Source organism: Polistes canadensis, unplaced genomic scaffold, assembly GCF_001313835.1.
Source record: "Polistes canadensis isolate GaletaPanama2010 unplaced genomic scaffold, ASM131383v1 scaffold_118, whole genome shotgun sequence".
In the NCBI taxonomy this organism is placed as follows: Eukaryota; Metazoa; Arthropoda; class Insecta; order Hymenoptera; family Vespidae; genus Polistes; species Polistes canadensis.
The window spans coordinates 126,177-149,412 of record NW_014569665.1 but is presented as its reverse complement, the minus strand read 5'-3'; the positions used below and the strand labels follow the sequence as shown (position 1 = coordinate 149,412).

The 23,236-nt window shown below is 34.0% G+C and overlaps 1 protein-coding gene across 6 annotated transcripts in view; it reads left to right on the top strand.

Annotated features, from left to right (window-relative positions):
- The window catches only part of LOC106787879 (CUGBP Elav-like family member 2), a 376,528-nt gene that overhangs the window by 288,459 nt on the left and 64,833 nt on the right, over positions 1-23,236 (top strand). For all 6 annotated transcript variants that reach the window (XM_014750616.1, XM_014750613.1, XM_014750614.1 and 3 more), the window contains one exon: positions 7,023-7,105. In XM_014750616.1, the coding sequence (XP_014606102.1) occupies positions 7,023-7,105 (83 nt within the window). The remainder of the gene's footprint in view (positions 1-7,022; positions 7,106-23,236) is intronic.

Genomic DNA, 23,236 nt, shown 5'->3' with positions numbered 1-23,236 from the left:
TATTTACCATATTTTCAATACTGAAGATACCTAGACTATTAAACACTAGTCTAGATAGAATCAGTATTTGATTACGTGTGATACGATAAGGTGTTTTAGGATCAAATTGTATTGTAATATGTTAGGTTTTATTGAAATGTATGACTCTGTAAAAAAGATAATATGTATTGACACGTGAACTAAATGATCAAGTTGCTGATGAAGTACGGACGAAACGTACAACTAGTTCAAAATAAATTGTTCATCAGATTTATTAATCGTCTATAATTCCCTTTGAGACTTATATATTAATATATTTTTTCGACAAGAATATTGATAATTAACTTATCATTAATATTTAATAAAATATATAAAAAATATGATTATATATATATATAGTTAAGCTTAAGAAAATCATCGTTAATAATTGAACTCATCCAAAGCAGGCTAGGATTTTGTCTATTACGTGTTATAGTTTGTACAATCGTAAAGGATAGTGACTGAGAATGAGAAAGAGAGAGAGAGAGACATAGAGAATTTCTGCAATTATCGCAACGTGGTTCCTCGTTCGTGGAAAACTAGATCGTTTATGTTTTGATGTGAATGAGAGAATGAAACGTATAGTAGTAGAATCACTAGTAGAGAATGGACAGAGTTAGAACAGCGAGCTGAGAGAACAACCAAAAGCAAGCAGAAAGAGAAAGACAGAAAGATAGAAAGATAGAATGAGAGAAAGAGATAGAGAGAATATCGTGTGCAGAAAAGCAACTACTCGGTAGAGTTCCTGGTTTGTGCCAGAGTATTGGCAACGCCATGCTATTGCAGTTGCTAGCTTCGTTCGTTCATTCGTTGGTTCATTCGTTCGTTCGTTGGTTGGTTGGTTGGATGGTTGGTACTGGTATTGGTGGTAAAGGGCGAAGGGTATACTCGGCTTGCGAGTAACGAGCATTACCTCCGGAGCATGTCCGGGCTAGATTTCCCCATGGACTCTAATCACGCATCGGCATCGAGGTATTAGCCGCAGGCCCATGGGATTCCCCGCGTATTCGTCGATCGGTTGCTACCGAACGACGATACGTTTTCCTCATCCTAGTCGATCCACTATACCCCCATTATCATACCTTTTGCCTTGTTGCTTTTACATTCCTCTCTGACTAACGTTACTTCAATAACAAATGACTATACTCAAGTCTTTTTTTGTTTTTTTTTTTTTGTTTTTTTTTCTTTCTTTACTTCTCCTCATCGCATTTTATTCTATGTTCTTTTTTTTTCAACAACCATCACCTCATTTTATACGAGGTGATTCTATTTTCGTTTCGTTCGTGCGTGTTTTACACACAAAATTTGGCTCGTTTTCATTAAAAAGAGAACAAAAAAACCAATCCAAACAATCAAGGTTCCACGAGTATCCTAGGAAAATAGATGAGAAAAGTAGTAACGGCAAAGAAATGATACCGAAATAGTAAAAAAATAAAAGAAAAAAGAAAAGAAAAAGAAAAGAAAGAAAGAAAAGGAAGCAGAAGCAGCAGTCTCGAAAAGCCGATATAAATTTTCTTCTTCCATTTCTCGCGTTTGGGAAGAAGGACGACTTTATAGATTTCCCAGTGGACTCTAATCACGGATCGGGATCGGGGTGTACTAGCCACAAACCCACGGGATCTACGCGTTGGAAGCACGTGTTCGTTCTACAAACCGATCGTATATCAACGATAATATCTTTTCTCAAAACTTATCGGGCCTTACTTAAAACCATTTCCTTTACGCTTATGCTATAATACACTGATTTTTATTTTCCACGAGATAAACTAATTTATCCGATAAGAATTACTTGCGTATTTCTCTTTCCCCCCCCCCCCGATAAGTGTTTACATTTGTAATATATATATTTAATATATAAGTTTCAAAGGGAATTATTGAATTATTTATTTGAACTAGTTCAAAATAAATTGTTCGTCAGATTTATTAACCGTCTATAATTCCCTTTGAAACTTATATATTAATATATTGTTTGGACAAGAATATTAATAATTAAATATATATTTAATTTTTCAAATCAATTTACGAATACACCTCGAATCAAAAACAAAAGATCCTTTTCAAATCAATTCAACGATTTGACTATATTCTACTGTTACATGTGAAATATGCGCACACGTGGAAGCATCATTTTCACATTTGAAAGTGGAAAATATCGTTCTATCTTTCTCATAGGACAAGTGTTGTAGGTAGTACAGTACGAGTGTGTTTGTGTCATCGAATTCCCAGCTGTTACGTTACACGCACGAATAATTTTCGTCGTTGAAACGAACGACGCGATGGAATTTTGCACAATGGATGCATCGACGACAACAAACTCCTCCTCCTCCTCCTCCTCATCCTTCCCCCCCCCCTTACACCACCCTTCTCTTACATACGTCTTCTCGATTTCCTCTCGTCTTCTTGGTTCGTTTTCTCTTTCACGCACACACACACACTCTCTATCTCTCTCTCTTTCTCTTTCTCTCATTCTATTTCTATTCTCCTCTTCTATTCGCTTGATGTCACTCGAAACGTTTCTAGACGTGGCTCACGTGAAATCGTATATGTATAGGTAAAACATATCTATGTAGATGTAAGCGCGAGCAATGCATAATTCGCGCCGCGAACGACGGGCGTTTCATGCGTCGAGTGTCGTGCAAGTATAATCCGGAGTCCAATTAGCGATAATTACGACGTGAATTGGGAATCCCTAATGGGGACGAGGCCCTGCAACAGGCCACCACCACCACCACCACCATTCCCCATAGTTTCGTTTCGTTACTCGTTCGTTCATTCGTACGTTCTTTCGTTCATTCGTTTGTTCAACCAGACCACCACCGTTCGCTCATTCGTCATCGTGATTTTTCAAAATGATCATCATCATCATCATACACTAGCACGAGATTATATTCGGCTAATGTACACAATCATTGTTTGCTTTTGTTAAACATTTTCTCGATGAAACATTATATTTAACAAAAGTCGTCATTTATGATAATAATTTGATATTATTTCAACGTTTGTAATGAGATTAAACGAGATAATATATGATTTATTGGGGATTTATTATTTTACATTTATTTTGATTTCATTTGATTTGATTTGATTTGATTTTATCTGAACAAACGTTTGGATATACCAAAACTGTCGCTAATTTTGGAAAATTGTTTCAATTATTTTTCTTTTTTTTCTTTACAATGTCCCACGAATTTTGTTCTTTGTTTTATATATCTTAATCCTTCTTTGCATGATGATGGAAATTTCAATGATAATATTTAGTCAACAAAAAAAGGTACTCAAAACGCTTGTACTGTATATTTGTTGTTGCTGGCAACCTTTTAAGCGACTATTGCCTACAACAAAACGCAGTTGTCAAAAAATAGCACTAGGATTTTTTTTTAATATTTTTCCTTTAATCTAGAGCATTAATTACATCACCCTGATATATTTAAAAAAAAAAAGAAAAAATCATGCAAAGAAGGGTTAAGCGTATATTTACAATACGACCAATCAAGTCATGGTCTTGTCAAGATTTCAAAACAAATGATTTATACTAATTATCCATATTTCATTTTCAATTATTCTAAGATATTCACGATGAAAGATGTCTAAATAACTTTGATGACTTAAAACCATTATGATTTTCATCACCCTTACGAGATATGATTTTTGTTTCTTTTTATGAGAAAACGTCCTTTGCTAAAATATATACGAGAAATAAATCGGTATAGCATAGTTTGAAATGAAACATAATTTCAGGACTAACATTTAATCTTCCATAATTAACTTCCGACGCTTCTAGAAATTACAATTCCACAATGTTACACGAAATTGATTTTCGCTTTGTTCGCGATTCCCAGGTCGCCGAAAGCTTTCCTCCGAAGTAACACATGTCACGAGGTAGTCCCTATTACTATTAGTGTTGGTATTGGGTGTAGATGTTGGTGGTAGCGGGCAATGGTTAGTGGGCAGTCAGAAAATACTGGGCAAAGCCCATACGAGAAAATTACACCACCGTCGTCGTGGGCCAACGTGTTCACTCACTCTCACTCTCACTCTCTCTCTCCCCCTCTCTCTCTCTCTCTCTCTGCCTGTCTACTCTAAACTAGTGCTATTCAAACTGTATGCGTGGGAGAAACTCATGGGAATACTGGTGCACACTGTTTCCCGAGGTTAATAATTCGCTTATTAATAATTGATCCCAATTTGCATATAATTACAGTCCCGTAATTATGAAATTGTACGACATTATGAATCGGATCATTGTTATTCTAATAGAACGTTTTCACCTATATAAACGAAAATTCAATTAACAATCTTCTAAGCTTGTCGTAAGTTTAAACCGTTGACAAAGACTCAAAACTAGTCGTTGACGCTTGTATTACCGACGTTATTATTACACGACTGTATAAGGGAATAAACTGCATCGTATAAAATCGTTTTACCTTTAACAACAATTTGAAACCTTTCGAATAAGGAAAAGCAAAGGTCCGAGAATTATTTCAACGATCAATTAACGTTCGTAATCATTTGTTGGAACAGGTAAAAGTTAATTACTAGGAAGGTTCGTTCGTTCATTCGGAGAATAGTTAGCGGATTGCGGCAACTTAAGTTTTCGTGTTTAGATCTAACGATAAAACGGAAAGGAAAGGAAAAGAAATAAAAAGAATGGAAGAGAAAGAAAAAAGAAAAAACAGAAAAAAACAGACGTTAGACGTTCTAATCGCGTTATACGTTGACTACTAGTTCAACACCCGAATGACTGGTGATATCTTCCTTGTGATCTTCGCTTACGTGGCGATCATCAGTCAAGGGAAAGGGATGATGGAAGGTGGTTAAGAGGGGAGAAAGAGTACTACCAGCCCAGCCAGTGTTGGCACCTCGACGAATAGGGTCATTTGTAGACACGAGTATTACAGACGGGTGTTAGGCGAACGGCCAAGAAGCAACCATTGGCTAAGGGAAAGTTCGTTCGATGTGATTTAAGGCTCGTCTATCGGGTGATGATACCTTAAGATTAGTTACTCGCTAGATCATAATTTTACCTGAGTCCACGCGTACTACCAAATTTTCTCTAATTCGTCTCAGTCAATTTCGAACGTTACGAATCATTTCCTCCGACTTGGCCCTTTACTATTAATTTTTCTTTCCTAACCCATTCCCCCCTCCCCCCCCAACCATATCCTAGCGTACCATAAGTAATCAGACTTTCCAAAAGAAAACTTTGATGATGCGATGGAATAAGTTGGTTGAACGATTTGATCGATTGAACAAACTGTAACTTATATGTGGATCTGTGTGTGTATATATGTGTTTCATTGAAAATAACGAAGAAACGTCGATGATAAACGTTTACCAAGTTATAAGCTCGTAATAGTATGGATGAAAGTTATCAAATGGTAAACTCGAAATAAGTCAAGCGAAATTTTGGTGTAAAGATGTATTAATCTGTGATATTCTTATTGGTGTTAGTTTCTAGTCACGTTCGTTCGCAAAACAAGAAATACCAAACCCCTACTCTCTTTCTCCCTTTCTCTCTCTCTATGGGTATAATACTTTATACGTTTTAATAAAGTATTATAGCATCCCCTAAAATCGAACACCCATCGTATATTACCGATCGCAATTACGATATTCGTCGTGAGATCGTACCTACGTCGTTAAATGCGATATTGAATATTGCCATATTGCGTTATCGTTCAAAACAAGGTATGCACGATACACACGCTCTCTCCTCCCCCTCCTCCTGCTCCTGCTCCTCTTCCTACTCCTCCTACTCCTCCTACCTTAATTGCAAACCTTGCCGATGCTTCTATTAAACGTAATCACGTTATAGCACCCTTTAGATGAAGATTAGTGTTTCATTGCAATATCATTATAACGTTCTTCCTGCTTACCTTGAATAGGATTATTAACGGGTTGCTTATGCCAACGACGACGTGGTTGTTGGTCAATTTACCAACAAAAAAAAACAAAACTAAAATCATTAATAAATAAGTATCGTAACGGAAATTGGACATTTAAAAAAGAAACTAGAACTTAGTTTTGATTAATTGAACGTTTAGTTCCTTTATTGGGATTTATTCAGCAACTTAATCTCTAAAGTTCAGCGTCTTTTATTTCATTTGAACAGACATACATTCTTGTAATATATATTACAATGTTTTTAAATTACAATATATTTTTTGAGAGAAACGAGAGAAATAATTAATTGAAAATGAAAATCATTTACCGTACAAAACTAAGATAATATTTAAAAATTAATCATTGGCCGCAATAATTTGTTAATATTTATCGTCAATCATTTTCATCGGTATCGCGATTATAAATAAATTATGATAGTAGGAATTTTTGAGAAAGACTTACAGGGATATGTTGTTTTTCGTGAAAACAAACGAACGGTAATTCAACGATTCGTGGGAATCGTAAGTTTCAACTGGGAATTGTAAAGTTCGTTTTGTTTGATAGAGAAAAAGAGAAATAGAGAGAGAGAGAGAGAGAGAGAATGAGAGGAAGAACAAACATATTGCTTAAGCTTCATGGACTTTCGTGAAAGCATTGCGGGGATTGCTCGGAATGAGAGAATAGTTATGCAGGTAAAACAACTCATTCGTAAACTAAGCGGGGGGGGGGGRGRGGKGGAAACGGGGGGCAGGTTGTAATACCAACGTGCACGCGGCCACTGTTAGCGAACATCTTTTACCATCTCCATTCGCGTGTCTGAAGAGAGTGAAAAGAGGGAAAAGGAGAGATAGGAATTAGTCGAGGATATAAGAGAAAAGTAGAAATGTTAGATAGAACTGTGGAATCATCGAACTTTTGGCAATTCGTAAACTAACGAGCAAATCGGTCGAATTCGTATTGCCATAGTTTGAACATTCGAGTCCTGTAAAAGGGAGTCGTACTCTGCGCGTGCAGATAACTTTTCGATTAAATTTCCTCTATACGGAATCTTTTATTTTTGTCTTTCATTCATTTGAATCTTTTCTTATTTTTCTTCATTTATTTTCGTTTTTATGTTACAGGATGTTGCTTCGTTACATTTTACACGAGAAAAGCGGCTTTGGACGCACAGAATGCATTGCACAACGTAAAGACTTTCAACGGGGTAAGTACACATTGGTATTTCTCTCCTGAAGGATTATTACATTATATAATTCATTCGAACGTAACAGGATCATACGTAATTCGTTTAATGGTCCGTTAGCCGTATGATTGTTCAATATTACGGATATATAGAAGCTAATCGAATAATTGATTGTCACAGTCGTGTTGGCTAGTCGTTAATTAATTATATGATTCGGCTCGATACCTTGAAAAATTCAATTCTCTTTGCTCCAACGGTAAATGAAAAAAAATATATCCACGTGGACTCGTATATATAACGGGTGGAACATTTATAAAACTAGACTATCTTGTGTATCGATGATTAAAAAAAAAAAAAAAACATATATATGTATCCATACACACGAAACAAATACAAAAGTCCAACTTTTCTTTCTATGAATAAAAATAATAAAAATAAAAATAACGTAAGAGATCGTTCAAACACGATATTATTATACGTATCTAACTTAATCAAATCAAATCAAACGTAACACATTTCCATTCCTATCACAGATAAAAATAGATTTATTCAAGTATCCAATTTGTAATGTCTCACCTAGTATATTAATGTAAATGTAGATGATAGAAATACTCGCGTTTGGTTCTCTCCAAATGTTCCCTACCTCCCTCCCTCTACCACCTAACACAACCCACCCACACACCCATCCTCCCTCCCACCGTTCCCACGAAATTCGAACGATATACAGATGTTCTGTAATAGGAGGATGGGGGGGAAACGTTTTGGGTAGAGTAGACGATGAGGCTGGCCGGTGATGTTATCCTCGTTCGATTCGGATCAATGCGGCAAACTCAGCGGCTAAGCCGAACGGAATGTTTACGCGGACAATTATCCCAGTACCGATGATGATTCGCTCGATCGAGTATTGACCGAGTAATGAATATTAATACGGTTGATCGTTCGAATAAATTATTCAAATCGTCGCCGAGGTCGAACCGATCGATCCTTCGACCAATCGGATCTCCCCGATTCTCTTCGTTGAAAACGCTCGTTCACCCTTCCACCCCCCCCCACAACCCGGTTTCTACCATTTCTCTGCGACCAAACACACATTCACCCACCCACCCCTCCCCCTGCCCCTCCTGGTCGACATCACACAGTGTAAATATATCGACCACGTTGTATTGAAAGCACGTTTGCGGTAATCGATCGATTCTACTACGTTTCTTCCCCTTTTTTTACTTCTTTTTTTTTTTTTTTTTTTTTGGCGTAAAACAAGACAAGATTTTTACACCGTAGTGTACAATAATTGAAATGTTCAAATTCCTACGAGACAATTCGTATTAATTTGACTTTTGTTNGTCGACATCACACAGTGTAAATATATCGACCACGTTGTATTGAAAGCACGTTTGCGGTAATCGATCGATTCTACTACGTTTCTTCCCCTTTTTTTTTTTTTTTTTTTTTTTTTTTTTTTGTGGCGTAAAACAAGACAAGATTTTTACACCGTAGTGTACAATAATTGAAATGTTCAAATTCCTACGAGACAATTCGTATTAATTTGACTTTTGTTATCAGTTTGTTAGAGAATAGTATAGAATTATTAATTGATGATTTATGATTTGATGATTTAATAAATGATTAACCGCGAAAATTCGATAGGCCGTTTCTTTTAATTCGAATTAGTGGAGATTCTATTGAAATCTTAGTAACACCGATGATCGTAACGAATAGAACAAAAGTAACTACTTCCATAGGGTAATTACTGGTAACTTTCTAGGTAATTACGTGATGTCATTAGGAACATTTAGCCATGCGGGGATACACAATCACCATTCTCCTCCTCTATCTTTCTTCTTTTAACGTTTATAGCTTAACGTACGAGAATAATTATCATCGTTCCCAAGAACGAACAATCTCCGAGTTTAACTATATAGGATTTTAAAGTGTTCTATAAAAAGACAAAAAAAAGAGGAAGCTCGTTATTCTTACATTATCCATTATTCGTTCAATTTCATTCTGATAATATGACGTTTATAAGTATTGCACATCTCGTTAAATATTATTATTTAAAAAAATAAACTCTAAAACAAAATGATATATATATATATATATAATATAATAATATAATTTTAATAAACATTTTAATTAAATATCATATTTTAATTTATATATAATATAATAATATAATAATACAATTACATAATTTAAAAGAAAGAAAAACACAAAAAATGTGATAATAAAATTTCCAAACTCGTATTTTATATTCATTGAATATTCGATGTTACAATTTTGAATATGTTTCATTGATAAATAAAATTGATTCATAATTGAACGATAATATATATAATATATATAGTAAAAAATACGTATAACCAATCGAGTAGTATTCGCAATGAGTAAAGAAGTTGCTACGTTAGACGTAAGGCGGCGCCACTAACTATACTCTTTCATTCATTCATAAGAATGGGAAACCCCTACGCACGTTTTCATTCTATCGTATCGCATTAATTCTTCCTTTGACAGCATAATATATAAAAGTTTATAATAAAAATAAAATTAAAAAAGAAAAAGATAGGATGAGATATACACATCATGGTTTTATCCACGTTCAGATTTCTTTTTAATTTACTTTCCTTATATATTTCGTAGATTGAATCGATCATGCGAAAAGGAACAAGGGTACCCTAGAGAATTCTTCCCTTCACCATATCCAACCACCATCATCATCATCATTATATATATATATATGATTTATTGATATATTTCTCTTTCCATCTATCTATTTAAACAGACCATTTTCTCTAGAAATTATTAATTAAGTTAATCGACATATATATATATATATCATCGATTGGCCAGAACAGAGGATAACTTTATTCGTTGAATACACATATCAAGGAGTAAGTTTGAACAACGATGTTATAATCGTTAATTGGAATATTGAAAGACAAACACCATATATACAATTGATAGATAGATGTACATTCGCGTATAAATGCATACACAGAAAACACATGCATGGATTCATGCATTCATAGATATACACACGTAATTTATACCAAAAGCGAGTATTTCGTCCCTTTTTTTTTTTTTTTTTGTTTTTTTTTCTATCAAGCTAATTACGTTAGAAGCCTAACTAAGTATAAAGTAGCTTGGATTAAACAAAACTCGAGTACGTCTCGTTCACTAAAAGTGATGGTGGAAAGAAAGGAAAAGAAAAGAAAAGAAAAAAAGAAAAAAAAAGTGAAAAAGGGTAGGTCGCGTGGCATGAAAAAAAAAAAAAAAAAAGATACCACACGAATAAAGACGTGTCAAGATAAAGACTGTTATGCGTGTAAGTTAATTAAGACGAGTTAAACGAAACTACTTTAAACTAACCATCATCATCATCGTTAGGGTTTACCGATTGAGCGCGTATACAGTCAGAAAAAAAGAAAACGAAAGAGAGAGAGAAAGAGAGAGAGAAAGAGAGAGAGAGAGAGATAGAGATAGAGAGAGAGAGAGAGATATTTCGAGACATGGATGATTGTAAGAGAGTAGAATACTCGAGCGATAAATATAAAAAAGAAAAAAAAAAGAAAACTAAAAAAAGAAACCCACGAGAGAAAATAAAAGAAAGAAATAAGTGAATCGTGGAACGACGTTTTCGCAATGAAAAGGGTTGAACTGAGTATAAGTGGATGACTGAAAGGAGCGTGACTCGTGCGAGAACTGGAAGAGTATAGTTCCTGTAGTTGGAAAAAGAAAAAGAAAAAGAAAAAGAAGAAGAAGAAGAAGAGGTGGTTGAGGAATACGTTTTGGAGGGGTTGAAGAGCTCAGAGCTGAACGTGGAGAAGTTGGGGTGGCGAAGAAGAGGGGTGCCCGGCTTGTGCATTCGAAGGAGTTTAGCTTTTCTCGTATCAGATTTCGTTTCCACGAGTGGCGTCGAGTCGAGAGGTTTGTGTTGGCTCGGAGAAATGAGTCGAGTGCTCTGGGGAACCCTCACACTGTACTCTCTCTCTCTCTCTCTTTCTCTCTCTATTTTTCTCTTTCTCTCTATCGTATACTCGCTCTTACACATACACAAACAAACAAACAAATAAACACACGTATACAGAATCTAATACGAGCGTGTTTCTAGTGGCATATCCACCCACTGTCTTCCCTCTAAGGAATCGACCACCCACCCATCCACCCACCCATTCACCCACAATCTCATCCTACCAACAAAATTTATTCTACATATTAATAACGTCGCGTTTATATCAACAATTTTGATTAATATTAAATTGGCAATATTATGTGAATTCGCATTTGATTGAATTTTTTTGATAGGAAAGTTCAGAAATTTAACGAACAATGGTAAAAGGTCATCGACAAAAAAGGGTGGTGGGGGACAGAATGATTAATCGAATAAAGTTATATATTTTCTATCCAAGAAACATTTGAAATTGTTCCATCTTATTTGAAAATATCCCCGATCGTTATTTTAATTGTCAATACAAAATATTGTTAAATATATAATTATTTCTACTTTCACAAATCTAAAGTATATATTCTTTTTATTTTTGTTTTTGTTTTTAATCAAACTTGCGCGTCGAATACGTTTCAAATACTTCGTCAAATAGATTCGCAAAAGTGGATTCATTTCTTTTCGTTAATTTGACACTTTGCCATTTGTATCGTTGATAGTGCGTAGAATTAATTTACAACAACCCACTACTGGAATCGATTCTATACGTTTCGATACTATCATCACACTTCGAGTATTACATTAACACCTTTAACAACGATCAATCCAAACGAATAAAATGTATACGTATAAATATATCTCTGTATATGTGTGTGTGTGTATATATACATGTTTGTATCTATCATACGTAGATAGTACAATACGAGGGTAGAACAGAAGCCACGCAACAACAACTAAAAATGAAATAAGAGAAAGAGAAAGAGAAAAAGAGAAAGAGGGGCAGAGTAAAGAGGGGTCGGTGGGGGTGGTGGCAGCTCGGCTGGCTCGCGGCCACGAAATTGATGGAAAACCGTGGCGAATTAACAAGCTGGCATACCGTACTCGCAACAGTGCGTAATATTATTACGGTACGGCGGAACAAGAGGTATTGGAACTGAGGCGAGCGTAACTGGAAAATGAAACCGATATATGGCCGATGGCGCGTTGATATGGTCCTGGACAAGGGTAGGGGGATGGGTGGGGGATGGGTTGAGGGTAGAAAGGGACGAAGAGCATGGAAAGAGATGGTGGAAGAGGTCGATGCTCAAATGGGAAGTGCGCATCGTTCTATCTCACTCACTCACTCACACTCTCTCTCTTTCTCTTTCTATTTCTCGTTTATTCGCACTATCTGTTTCTGTTTCGCTCATGGGGGTACCAACTCACGGCCAATGGGGAAACCTTAAAATATTCAGAATAATGTTCGTATCGGGGTTGTACTCACTACACACCCACGATCGATATCGATGGTGGTATCCCAACGATGAATTTCGAACTACAACAGGTTCTGAAAACCGAGGACCAGGATGATCCTCGGATAAAATTTAATAAGCAGTTATGGTTTATATAATAATCATAGATATACGTTATACTGAGTGAGTGATCGTATATTATGTTACACATCTCATAGAGAGAGAGAGAGAGACACACACATGTTAAATTGTTGTAATATATTAACCCTTTGCACTCGAAGTTCTGATTTTTTTGTTTTTTTCATTTATATTACTAGCAAAAATCATATTCACATATTATATAAGTAAATGATTGTATTTATATAAAAGATAAATCATAGTTGGTACGTTTGTAGATTAAATTGAATTTGTTTCAGTTTTTCTTCTTCTTTTTTTGTTTTTTTATTTTTTTGTTTTTATTGTCTCCATAGCGGAGCCCTCGAGTGTAATGGGTTAAACGAAACTTATACACATTATTTATTATGTACTTTAACCATAGACATATATCTATCTATCTATCTATCTATCTATCTATCTATCTATCTAACCTATATAATTTCGTTATAGTTATCACATAGTCCAATAACGCAATGAATCACACTGTCAAATTTCCCGACACGATCGTGACAATCGATATACCTTTTGTATGCTCATCGTTACCATTCCAACCCCATCCCTGTTATCCAATACTAGTGATCCCGGTGGTAGTGGTAGTAGTGGTGGTGGTAGTGGTAGTACTGGTTGTGGTGGTTTGCTGAAAAACTTTTAGCATTGCAGAAATTTATTTTACGTTCAAGCAACAAAACCGTTTGTTTATCTTCTTCTTTTTTCTTTTTTTTTTTGCGTTTTATTCCGAGGGAATAAAGAAATGAAAGGGGGGGGGGGGAAAGAAAAAAAAAGAAAAAGGAAAGTGGTAACTTCAACACGCGATAAAATTGAAATTCTCCCGAGAATTCTTCTCTCTCTCTCTCTCTCCCTCTCTCTGATACTTTATCTCCTACTAACTTTATATTTTAATTACTTCGTTATTGTTCGGAAGAATTTTAAGAGAGGTTTCAAAAGGTTTTCTTTTTCTCTTTCCCCCCTCCCCTCCTCTTCCCACCATTCCCCACACTCGCGGAGAATTAAATCGTGATAAATAATAAACGGCGTGAAAATGGCGTGAAATTATTGACGAATAAATAAACGGAAGAAAATAATCGTTAAACGAAAGACAATGTATAAATGATGAAAAACAATTAGAAAATATGTTCACAAATGTTATTTCTTTTTCTATAACATAATTGTCAAATAACGTCTAAAGTATAAATACGAATAGAGTGATCTACAATGTACAGTAATTTCAAATATTTGATATTATACGGCATATACTTCGTTCGTATGAGTTTATATGTATGGGAAGTGCTGATACACGGCTCTACACTAAATACCAAAATTGATAACGAGTTGTAATTCGTGTGCAACGTTTACTCGTCCACTCAGCAATTCGCGTGTGTGCTTTTAAGTGCGGTTTTGATGCTTCAGCGAACACCGAGTGGCGGAGGAATATTGTCCGTTCTACTCGAGTTGAAAATGATAGTCGAGGACAATGTTACTTCTAATACATGGATTTCTATGTCTAATTTACTTTTGTTAAATAATAGAAACACTTTGATATTGTATTAATCTATTTATAATTAATTGTAATCATTTTGAGATGAACAATTTAACGAAACACTTAGTATAATTTTGTTTTTCATTTAAAATTCTCTAAAGTTTCTTACTTCTTTTACACACACACACACACACATACAATTATTTTTTACATAAGTTATTTATTACACGTGAGAATAAATATCACTCACGTTTTATTTTTCATTTTAAATGAAAAATGAAATCCATTTAACGTGATATTCTTAGATAAAACGTAACGCATCCTCCTACATTTAACAATACGAAATGGTATTATCATTTTGTACAAAGTTATTTCGAGGAAAGTATCTACTGTGTTAAAAAGAAAATAAATGATGAGGTGGTGGGGATGGTTGGGAATGGGGATGAGGATGGGGATGGGGATGGGGAATGGGAAGGGTAGTTTAATGTATAGAAAAAGAGAAAGATGGAAGAAGTTGCAACGAAAACCGTAGTGTGCAATATTTCCAGATACGCACGTCAACGAAGTTGTAAGGAGTCTGACGCGTAACTTCTATTTCCGTTGCCAAGTTAAATCCGATACATCGATATTCTATTTCCGTGCAATCTCTTTCGCGAAATATACAGATGTATATATATATATATACCAACTACCTATTCGTTCGAATTACTTTTACGGTAATACATAGTTACCACGCGAATAGTTACGTATGAAACGTGGAAAACAGAAGTAGGAAGTGGGAAATGGTAAAGGAACGAATAATAAATGGATGGGAATGTCGAGAGATAGATGTTAAAAAAAGAAATAATCCAATAATTATCTTCTTATTATTTTGTTCATTCGATAGGAAATGAGTAGGCCTACTCAATTATTTTTTCACTGCTAATGAGAGTAAGATGAATAAATAATAGGAGTCGTATAGGGGTAGGACAATAATTGTAAGAAAGAAGGGGAAGAAAAATAAAAATGAACGACTGTTTCGTTAATTTTATTCGTCGAATGCTCATTAATTCTTAACCCACCCCTTTTATATATTTTATCTCCTATTAAAAGAAACAATACGTAAAATGATACAATCCTAACGCGTGTTAAGTAACTTCCTATACTATTTTTTTAATAGTAAAATACGCGAAACGATCTATTTTATATGATTTTATTAATAATAGAAACTATAATGTATAATAATTTAGAAAATATTTTTATTATTTTTTGTCTTACGATTGTGATAAATAAAAAAACAAAGGAAAATATCACGATCAGATGAAAATAATAATCTAAATTATAAATAAAATAAATCAAACAAATATATTCCTTATACCACTCGTGCGTGTTTCTGTGTGTGTGTAGGTGCTGTTAAATCTTTACAACACTCTAAACACCTCCGTTCAATTATCAAAGAGATTCTTATCCGCGTTTAACGAAGAACAGGTTTAGTTTGTTGAACTATTTGTAAACGTACGAATCATCGATCCTCACTTTTCCCTCTCAGGCTCGTTCTAATTCAATCAACGGTCTTCGTTTAAACCCGAACATTTACATAGGATCTTTTCAGCTTGTTAACTCTATCTCTTGTACCTATTTTCTGTCTAAAGGAACTATGGCAGTTGGTCGTTCGTACGTTCGTACGTTCGTTTGTTCGCATCGGGTGTACTCGAAAGGCCATCCGAAAAGACAGAACGGATCACGTTAAAGTTCCGAAAATAAATCACGTCTCTTCGTCAAGCGCATCATCAACCACGTTGTGAATCATTCCGTTTCAATTCTCCTACATCTACTTCTTCACACCCTGTTTCCCCTACTCATTCCTATTTCTTCTTAAATGATGATTCAAGAAATGCATAGTTAAATGCAAAACATTTGACCCACATATTTATCTTTACACATTGTATAACAAATTAAATCATCGTTTTATATTAGATCATTTATATATATTTATTATTTTATTAATATATTATATATATATATTTTTTAAATACGTAAACTTCATTACGTAACATTTGTGACAATTCGAAATCATTTAATTCCTCAACATTTTCCCGTACAACACGGATTTACGTTTTATCTCGTAAAGAAAGTTTCGTTAAAACGCGAAGAACTTCCTTCCCCACCCACCCCACCTCCCACCCAACAAGTTTCGGTCGAATCGTTTGGCTAATAACTAACAAAATAAAAATAAAAATGGGAAGGAAAAGTATGGAAAAACGAAAGAAGAATTCGATTTGCGGCTGTGGGGAAAACTGCAACTGCAACTGCAACTGCAACGACAACGGTAGCGGCTCGATTATGGTCGCGAACGAAATTGCGTTCCATTCCTCACTAACTTTTTCAATTTGTCCTGAGTCGGGCAACTAATTACCGGCCGAAACGACTTTTGCCACGATTACTACTACTATTACTACTACGACGAACAGGGCTGCCAAAGCAAGTATACCAAAAGCTGTGTCAGCTTTTCAAAAGCTCAAACGATTCGGGAAATCTGTTGGATTACATACATTTACCTTAATTCATAACTGGACCTTCTCCTCTTCCTACTACTATTTTTACTATTTTTTATTTTACGATAATAAAAGATTAAGAAACACAAATCATTTTTTTTCTAATTCACATTTACGAATTAAGGGGTTACATGGGTTTACACCGGGAAAAAATAGCATATTTTCAACAATTTTTTTTTCTATATAAAAAATGGAATTCTTATTGAAACTTTTTATAGTATTTAAGATACATATTTAAAGAACATTTTCTGAATTTTTGGTTGAAAAATTATTTTAAACTCAGCCATTGCGACGTCATTTCCGGTGACCCCACCGAAAAAAAGTGTTTTCGCGTTGACAGCACAACTTATAAACGGTGGGGGTTTTTCTGTTGAAAAAATAAGGTCTTTTAGTGAATACTTCAAACTAGAAACTGGACGAAGGAAAAAGAAAAAAATTAAAATTTGGATTTTTGGCAACGTTTTTAGCAAGAACATTCAAATTTCGCTACAATTTTCACCACATTTTGGTTTCTTAAAATTCGATTTTATGAAAAAAACGAAAATCATTCGTCCAAGTCCTTGTCAATAGTATCACGAAGACGTGTAGCAAATTTCATCAAAATCAGTTAAATAGTTTTCGAGAAATCTTGACAACCGACTTTAGAAAAAGCATTTTGAGAAAAACGCGTTTAAAGATTTGAGCCATTAAAGAGTAGAACTTTCCAGGACTCTATCTTTAAAACTACTACTCCTATCGACTTCAAAATTCAATACAATATTATAGATGTATTGTAGAATTGAAAAAAAAAAAATAAAAAAAAAAAAATTTTTTTGAAAGTCCCAAACCCATGTAACCCCTTAAATCACTTGTTTTTATTTATGATAAGATAACAAAATTATAATTTGTTATGCTTGAAAATATATTTGATCATTTTTCATTTTTATATTATTGAAAATGGCATATTTATTCATAACCAAGCTTTTTTATATTTATTCTTTATAATAATACAAAATAAATATTCAATAAGTTAAGTTGATTTAATTTAGAATTGAAAATATATCACAAAAGTAAGTTTGGAACGTTTTGTTTTTCCTCCTTCTTTTTTATTTCTTCTTTTTCTTCTTTCTCTTACGTGTCAGATATTAAATATTGATATCATCGATTTAAAGTTTATTTCGAGTATCACCTTTCGCATTTCTTTTAATAATCTGACGGAATATTCGATAGATCATTTTTATCAAACGTAAAAGATAAATTTTTTTGTTCAAATCTAATTATTTATATAATATAATTTAATATAAATTAATAGATAATAATTTTCATAATATTCTAAGAATATTTCTCATAACCGAATATAATCTAATCTCGTATATATTTATAAGTAAATTATTAAGATTAAAATTAATTGTGTGTGTGTGTGTGTGTGTGTGTGGAATAACTCTAGCTTGCTTGAATGATCAAAAAAAAAAAAAAAACCATTGAAACGAGATTTACTTATCTCCGTAATACCCCTAATCGGTATTTTTCCATAAGTCATTAATTCCCATTATAGTTACCCATGCTCGTTATATTATATAAACCAATATATATATAATGAAACAATAATGTACACTCGAAACTACTAGGCAAACGAATTAACTCCCTTGAAAATGATTTATCCGTCGTTTTCCTGCCTTTCATTTAATAATCGAAGCTTATTCGTACATGGCAAACGACTACTACTGTGAAACAACATCACTACCACCATCACCATCATTACCATTACCAATACAACCCAGCATAGAGGAAGAACGAGAGTGCAAAAACGATGGCTGTGTTTTCGATAGAACGATCGATCTATCGATCGATTTTGTGGAACAATTTCGATAAACCGTTGCACCGCATCCTCCATTCACTTCAGCACCACCCCACCCCCACCCCCTGCTTCTCCCCCATCCACCTTCTCTGCCCACGGTTACTGAATATTCTCCCAACGAAGTATTCGAAAAATTCTCATTAAATCTGTCCATTTTTGCGTACATTATAGTTTACGATACAGCAAATCTATTAAAACGCGTTACCAGCTCAAACTTATTTTACATAGTTCACGATAGTTAACTCGATAATGGACGAGCTCCGGCTGTTTCAGGATTACTGAATATTTTATAGGCTACTCCGAAAATGTAATATAAAGTTGGGATGATATACTACAGGCAAGAGAATAGGAAAACGTAAAAAAAAAAAGTAACGCGTTGGAGGGAAAAGAAATGTTGTTAAAAATAGTTAAAAAGAGAAAAGTAGACAAATAAAAATAGAAAATAGGAAAAATATAATGTTGTCGTACTTTGTCGTTTTCCCCCATCTTCTTCTTCTTCTTCTTCCTTTTTCTTTTCTTTCTATTCTATTACTGATAGATGAATAATAATTTTATATTGCATTAATGTTTATATCCGTTGATATATTTTTTATATATTAAACAAATATTTTCTATCATATATCAAATATTTGTTGTTAAAAATATTTAAAAAGAGAAAAGTAGACAAATAAAAATAGAAAATAGGAAAAATATAATGTTGTCGTACTTTGTCGTTTTCTTTATCTTCTTCTTCTTCTTCTTCCTTTTTCTTTTCTTTCTCTTCTATTACTGATAGATGAATAATAATTTTATATTGCATTAATGTTTAGATCCATTAATATATTTTTTATATATTAAACAAATATTTTCTATCATATATCAAATATTTGTTGATAAAAATAGTTAAAAGAAAAAAAGAAAAGAAAAGTAGACAAATAAAAATAGAAAATAGGAAAAATATAATGTTGTCGTACTTTGTCGTTTTCCCCCATCTTCTTCTTCTTCTTCTTCCTTTTTCTTTTTCTTTCTCTTCTATTACTGATAGATGAATAATAATTTTATATTGCATTAATGTTTATATCCGTTGATATATTTTGTATACATTAAACAAATATTTTCTATCATATATCAAATATTTGTTGATAAAAATAGTTAAAAGAAAAAAAGAAAAGAAAAGTAGACAAATAAAAATAGAAAATAGGAAAAATATAATGTTGTCGTACTTTGTCGTTTTCTTCATATTCTTCTTCTTCCTTTATCTTTTCTCTCTCTTCTATTACTCATAGATGAGAATAATAATTCTATATTGCATTAATGTTTAGATCTGTTGATATATTTTTTATACATTGAACAAATATTTTTTATCATATATCAAATATTTGTTGATAAAATTATTAATTCGTAATGAATAATTTTGTGACTTGATAAACGTTAAATAAGAAAACGTTCTCTTTAATTTTTATCTTATGGGATACCCTGCCTCAAATATCCTTTTTAACGACATCACCGACAATGCACACGCTTTTATTACAATCACTAAAGAACTTTTTTAATTAACGTCATTAAAACTATAATAATAATAATAATAATATAAATTTTATACGTCGAAGAGTAACTTACGACGAATAATTCTTAGTTTATCGCGAAAACAAACAAACAAACAAAAAATAACATTCCACTTCTTAACCGTAGTTTTGTTCTTGATATAAAACGAGACGCGAACTCTCTCTCTCTCTTTCAAAAAAAAAAAAGAAACCATTTTCCCCTTGTTTATATCTCAATCCTCTACCCCCACCCACCCCTGTGCACAATTTCAAGGGAAAAAACAACCGATAACATTTTACGTTCACGACGAGCATAGATATAACCATAAATTATCCATAACAATTGTCCCACGTGTTTCCCTACATTCGTTTGATATTCTGTTAGATATTTTTTTTCTTATTCTCTCCAATTTTTTTGCAAAAAAAGAAAAACTTTCGACAATTCGTACTCTACTTTCTCGCAATTATCTTATACAACACTCTTGTTTTTGAAGTTAATACTTCTTTCGGCGCGTTTTGGAAAGTGAAATTAGATGCGACCGAAAAATCAACACCACGAAGTTGTCGATATTTACGGATGCACGGGCAAATTGAAGTTATTTTTGAGGTTATGGAAGTTATATTCGTTTTAGTATGTGCTAAAGAAGTATGACTTCTTACGTGCGTACATAAGTACACACACCAGTTTTCTGTTTTTTTCTTTTTTCTCTTTCTCTCTCTCTCTCTCAATATTAGCTTTATTCAACGTAAATTATACATTCGTAATTTCGAATAAAATTATCATCGATGAAATGACGACAACAAAAAAAAGGGGGAAATAGAATAATGATGAATGAAATGTAAGGTAAGAAAGGTGAGGAAATAAACATGGAAAATCTATGGGGAAATAAAATGGAACGTTTGGAAGGGGAAGGAAGGAAGGGGGGGGGATGACCTGTGAACGTTCGACGATATTGCAGAGACACAAAATGAGAGAGGGAGAGAGAGAGAGAGAAATAGCAGGGACAGGGCGTGTTGCCAAGTGCAGTTTCGCAAGGTGCATTCTTCAAATCGAATTCCATTTCCCTGACAAATGTTCTGCACCGACTAAACCATCCCTCCCCCTTCCCCTACCCCTTCTTCGGGGTAGTTGTCTTTCTCGAATAGTCGACGAACGGAATGATAAAGCCAGTTCGAATTGTTTGCACCCACCCCAAAAACGATTGCAAGCTTATCGAAATAGTATTACGTACGTATATTGTGTATGTGTGTGTGTTTTAGAAAAAGACATAGGAAAAAAGAAAACAAAAAAAAGAAAAGGGGAAGGGAGACTATAACATTTTTCACGGGAGGATGAGTAAGATGCAAAAGGATTTTTGCATCATCGTTTTCTTTACCGAACTACCATAGGAATAAAGTTTTTCGGATCAAGCGGAAATAAGAAACAGAGAGAGAGAGAGAGAGAGAGGGATAGAGAAAAAGGGATGGGGGTTTGGCAGTGGATACATTTGCAACGTTGAGGATGTCGTAAGTGTCTTCTTTAGCAAGTTTCCTTAACCTGAGGCTACGTATCGCGAGTTGCTTCTTTTTTTTCTTCTTATTCTTATTCTTCTTCTTCTTCTTCTTCTTTTTCTCGACCCATCCTCAAATTAGCTTTCCTCATAAAAGTTTATTTTCACGACAATCCTTACGCCAACATCTAAACCCCCACCCACCCACTCACAAACTCCGGGCCACCGTACGTTAGAATCTCTTCGCGGTTTACTTCGTTAGAATACTTTTACTTGTTTTTTTTTTCTTTTTGTTTGTATTTGTTTTTCCTACCCCTGGTTTTTCCTGGTTTTCTCCGGTAATTAAAAATGTTCCCTTTTCCTTCCTTTCTTTAGTTCTTTCTTTCTTTCTTTCTTTCCATTTAATTTTTATTTCTTTCATTCTCGTTTATAAATCCCAAAACCGGGAAAAAAATTCAAACACGGTTACACTTTCCTCATCGCGTTTGCGTCGAAGTTGAAATCCATTTTCTTTTTTTTCATTCGCGAGCGAATTTCTCTACTTCATCGGGGCCGGGGGGGGGTGGAGGGGTGGGGAGCCTGTATGTGAATTCTACATTTCCGTTGCTTCAAAAAATCGCAGTAAAAAATAACCCCGAAAAAAAAAAAGAAAAAAAAAACAACGCACAACAACAACAAGATAAATAATAAATTTCTTTAGTCAGAAAGAGAAAAAGAAACAAAACAAAAAAGAAAAAAAATAGAAATAGTAAATATGAAACGCAGAGGGTTAGGAGGAAATTCGAATTTCGAGAAACAATGGGGAGAAAGTTCTCATTTCTAAAAGCATTTTCTCGTTCTTTCACCAATTGTGGTGGGTATGATTGTTCCCGTTTCATTTCGTTTCGTTCGGTGTGGGTCGTTTGTTCCTTTTAACCGAAAAACGTTAACGTCAACTTCATTTTCCTAGCCGACGAAAAGCGATATGTTCGATGGGAGGAGGAAAAGGGGGAAGAGGAGGATGAGGAGGAGGATGAGGATGAGGATGGGGGGGGGTAGGAGACCCCCCGAGCGAATTCATCGGAAGTAAACAGACGTCAGTCACGCATAAATGATAGCAGCACGTTGCTCAGGACATGCATTCGCTCAAATGAGCGCGCACGCGTATCAATCACCGTTGAGTTTACCAGCCGCGTCGGCTTGCCAAGTAATTTAATCACTTTTAGTGGGCCATTGGTATTCCGGAAAATCTGGCCAATAGACTCGAAACGCATACGATTGCCAGTTTAGAATCGAAGAACGATAAATTAACCTACTACTACTACTACTATTGCTACTACACGTTTTACTTTCATTTTCTCAATAAATCTCTCATATTCGATTCTCATTAAACCCCATAATCACAAATGTTCATCGTAATCGTTTTATAACAAAATTAAAGACTACTATTATTATTATTATTAATTATCAATATTCTTGTCGAAAAAATATATTAATATATAAGTCTCAAAGGGAATTATAGATGGTTAATAAATCTGATGAACAATTTATTTTGAAGTAGTTGTAAGTTTCGTCCCTTACTGGCGACTTCATCAGCAACTAAAAATTTTATTATGACTTGTTAATAAATATAAACATTACAATAAATTCTAATTTTTTACCTTGATCATTAAGTTCACGCGTCAATACATATTATCTTTTTTACAGAGTCATACATTTCAATAAAACTTAACATATTACAATACAATTTGATCCTAAAATACCTTAT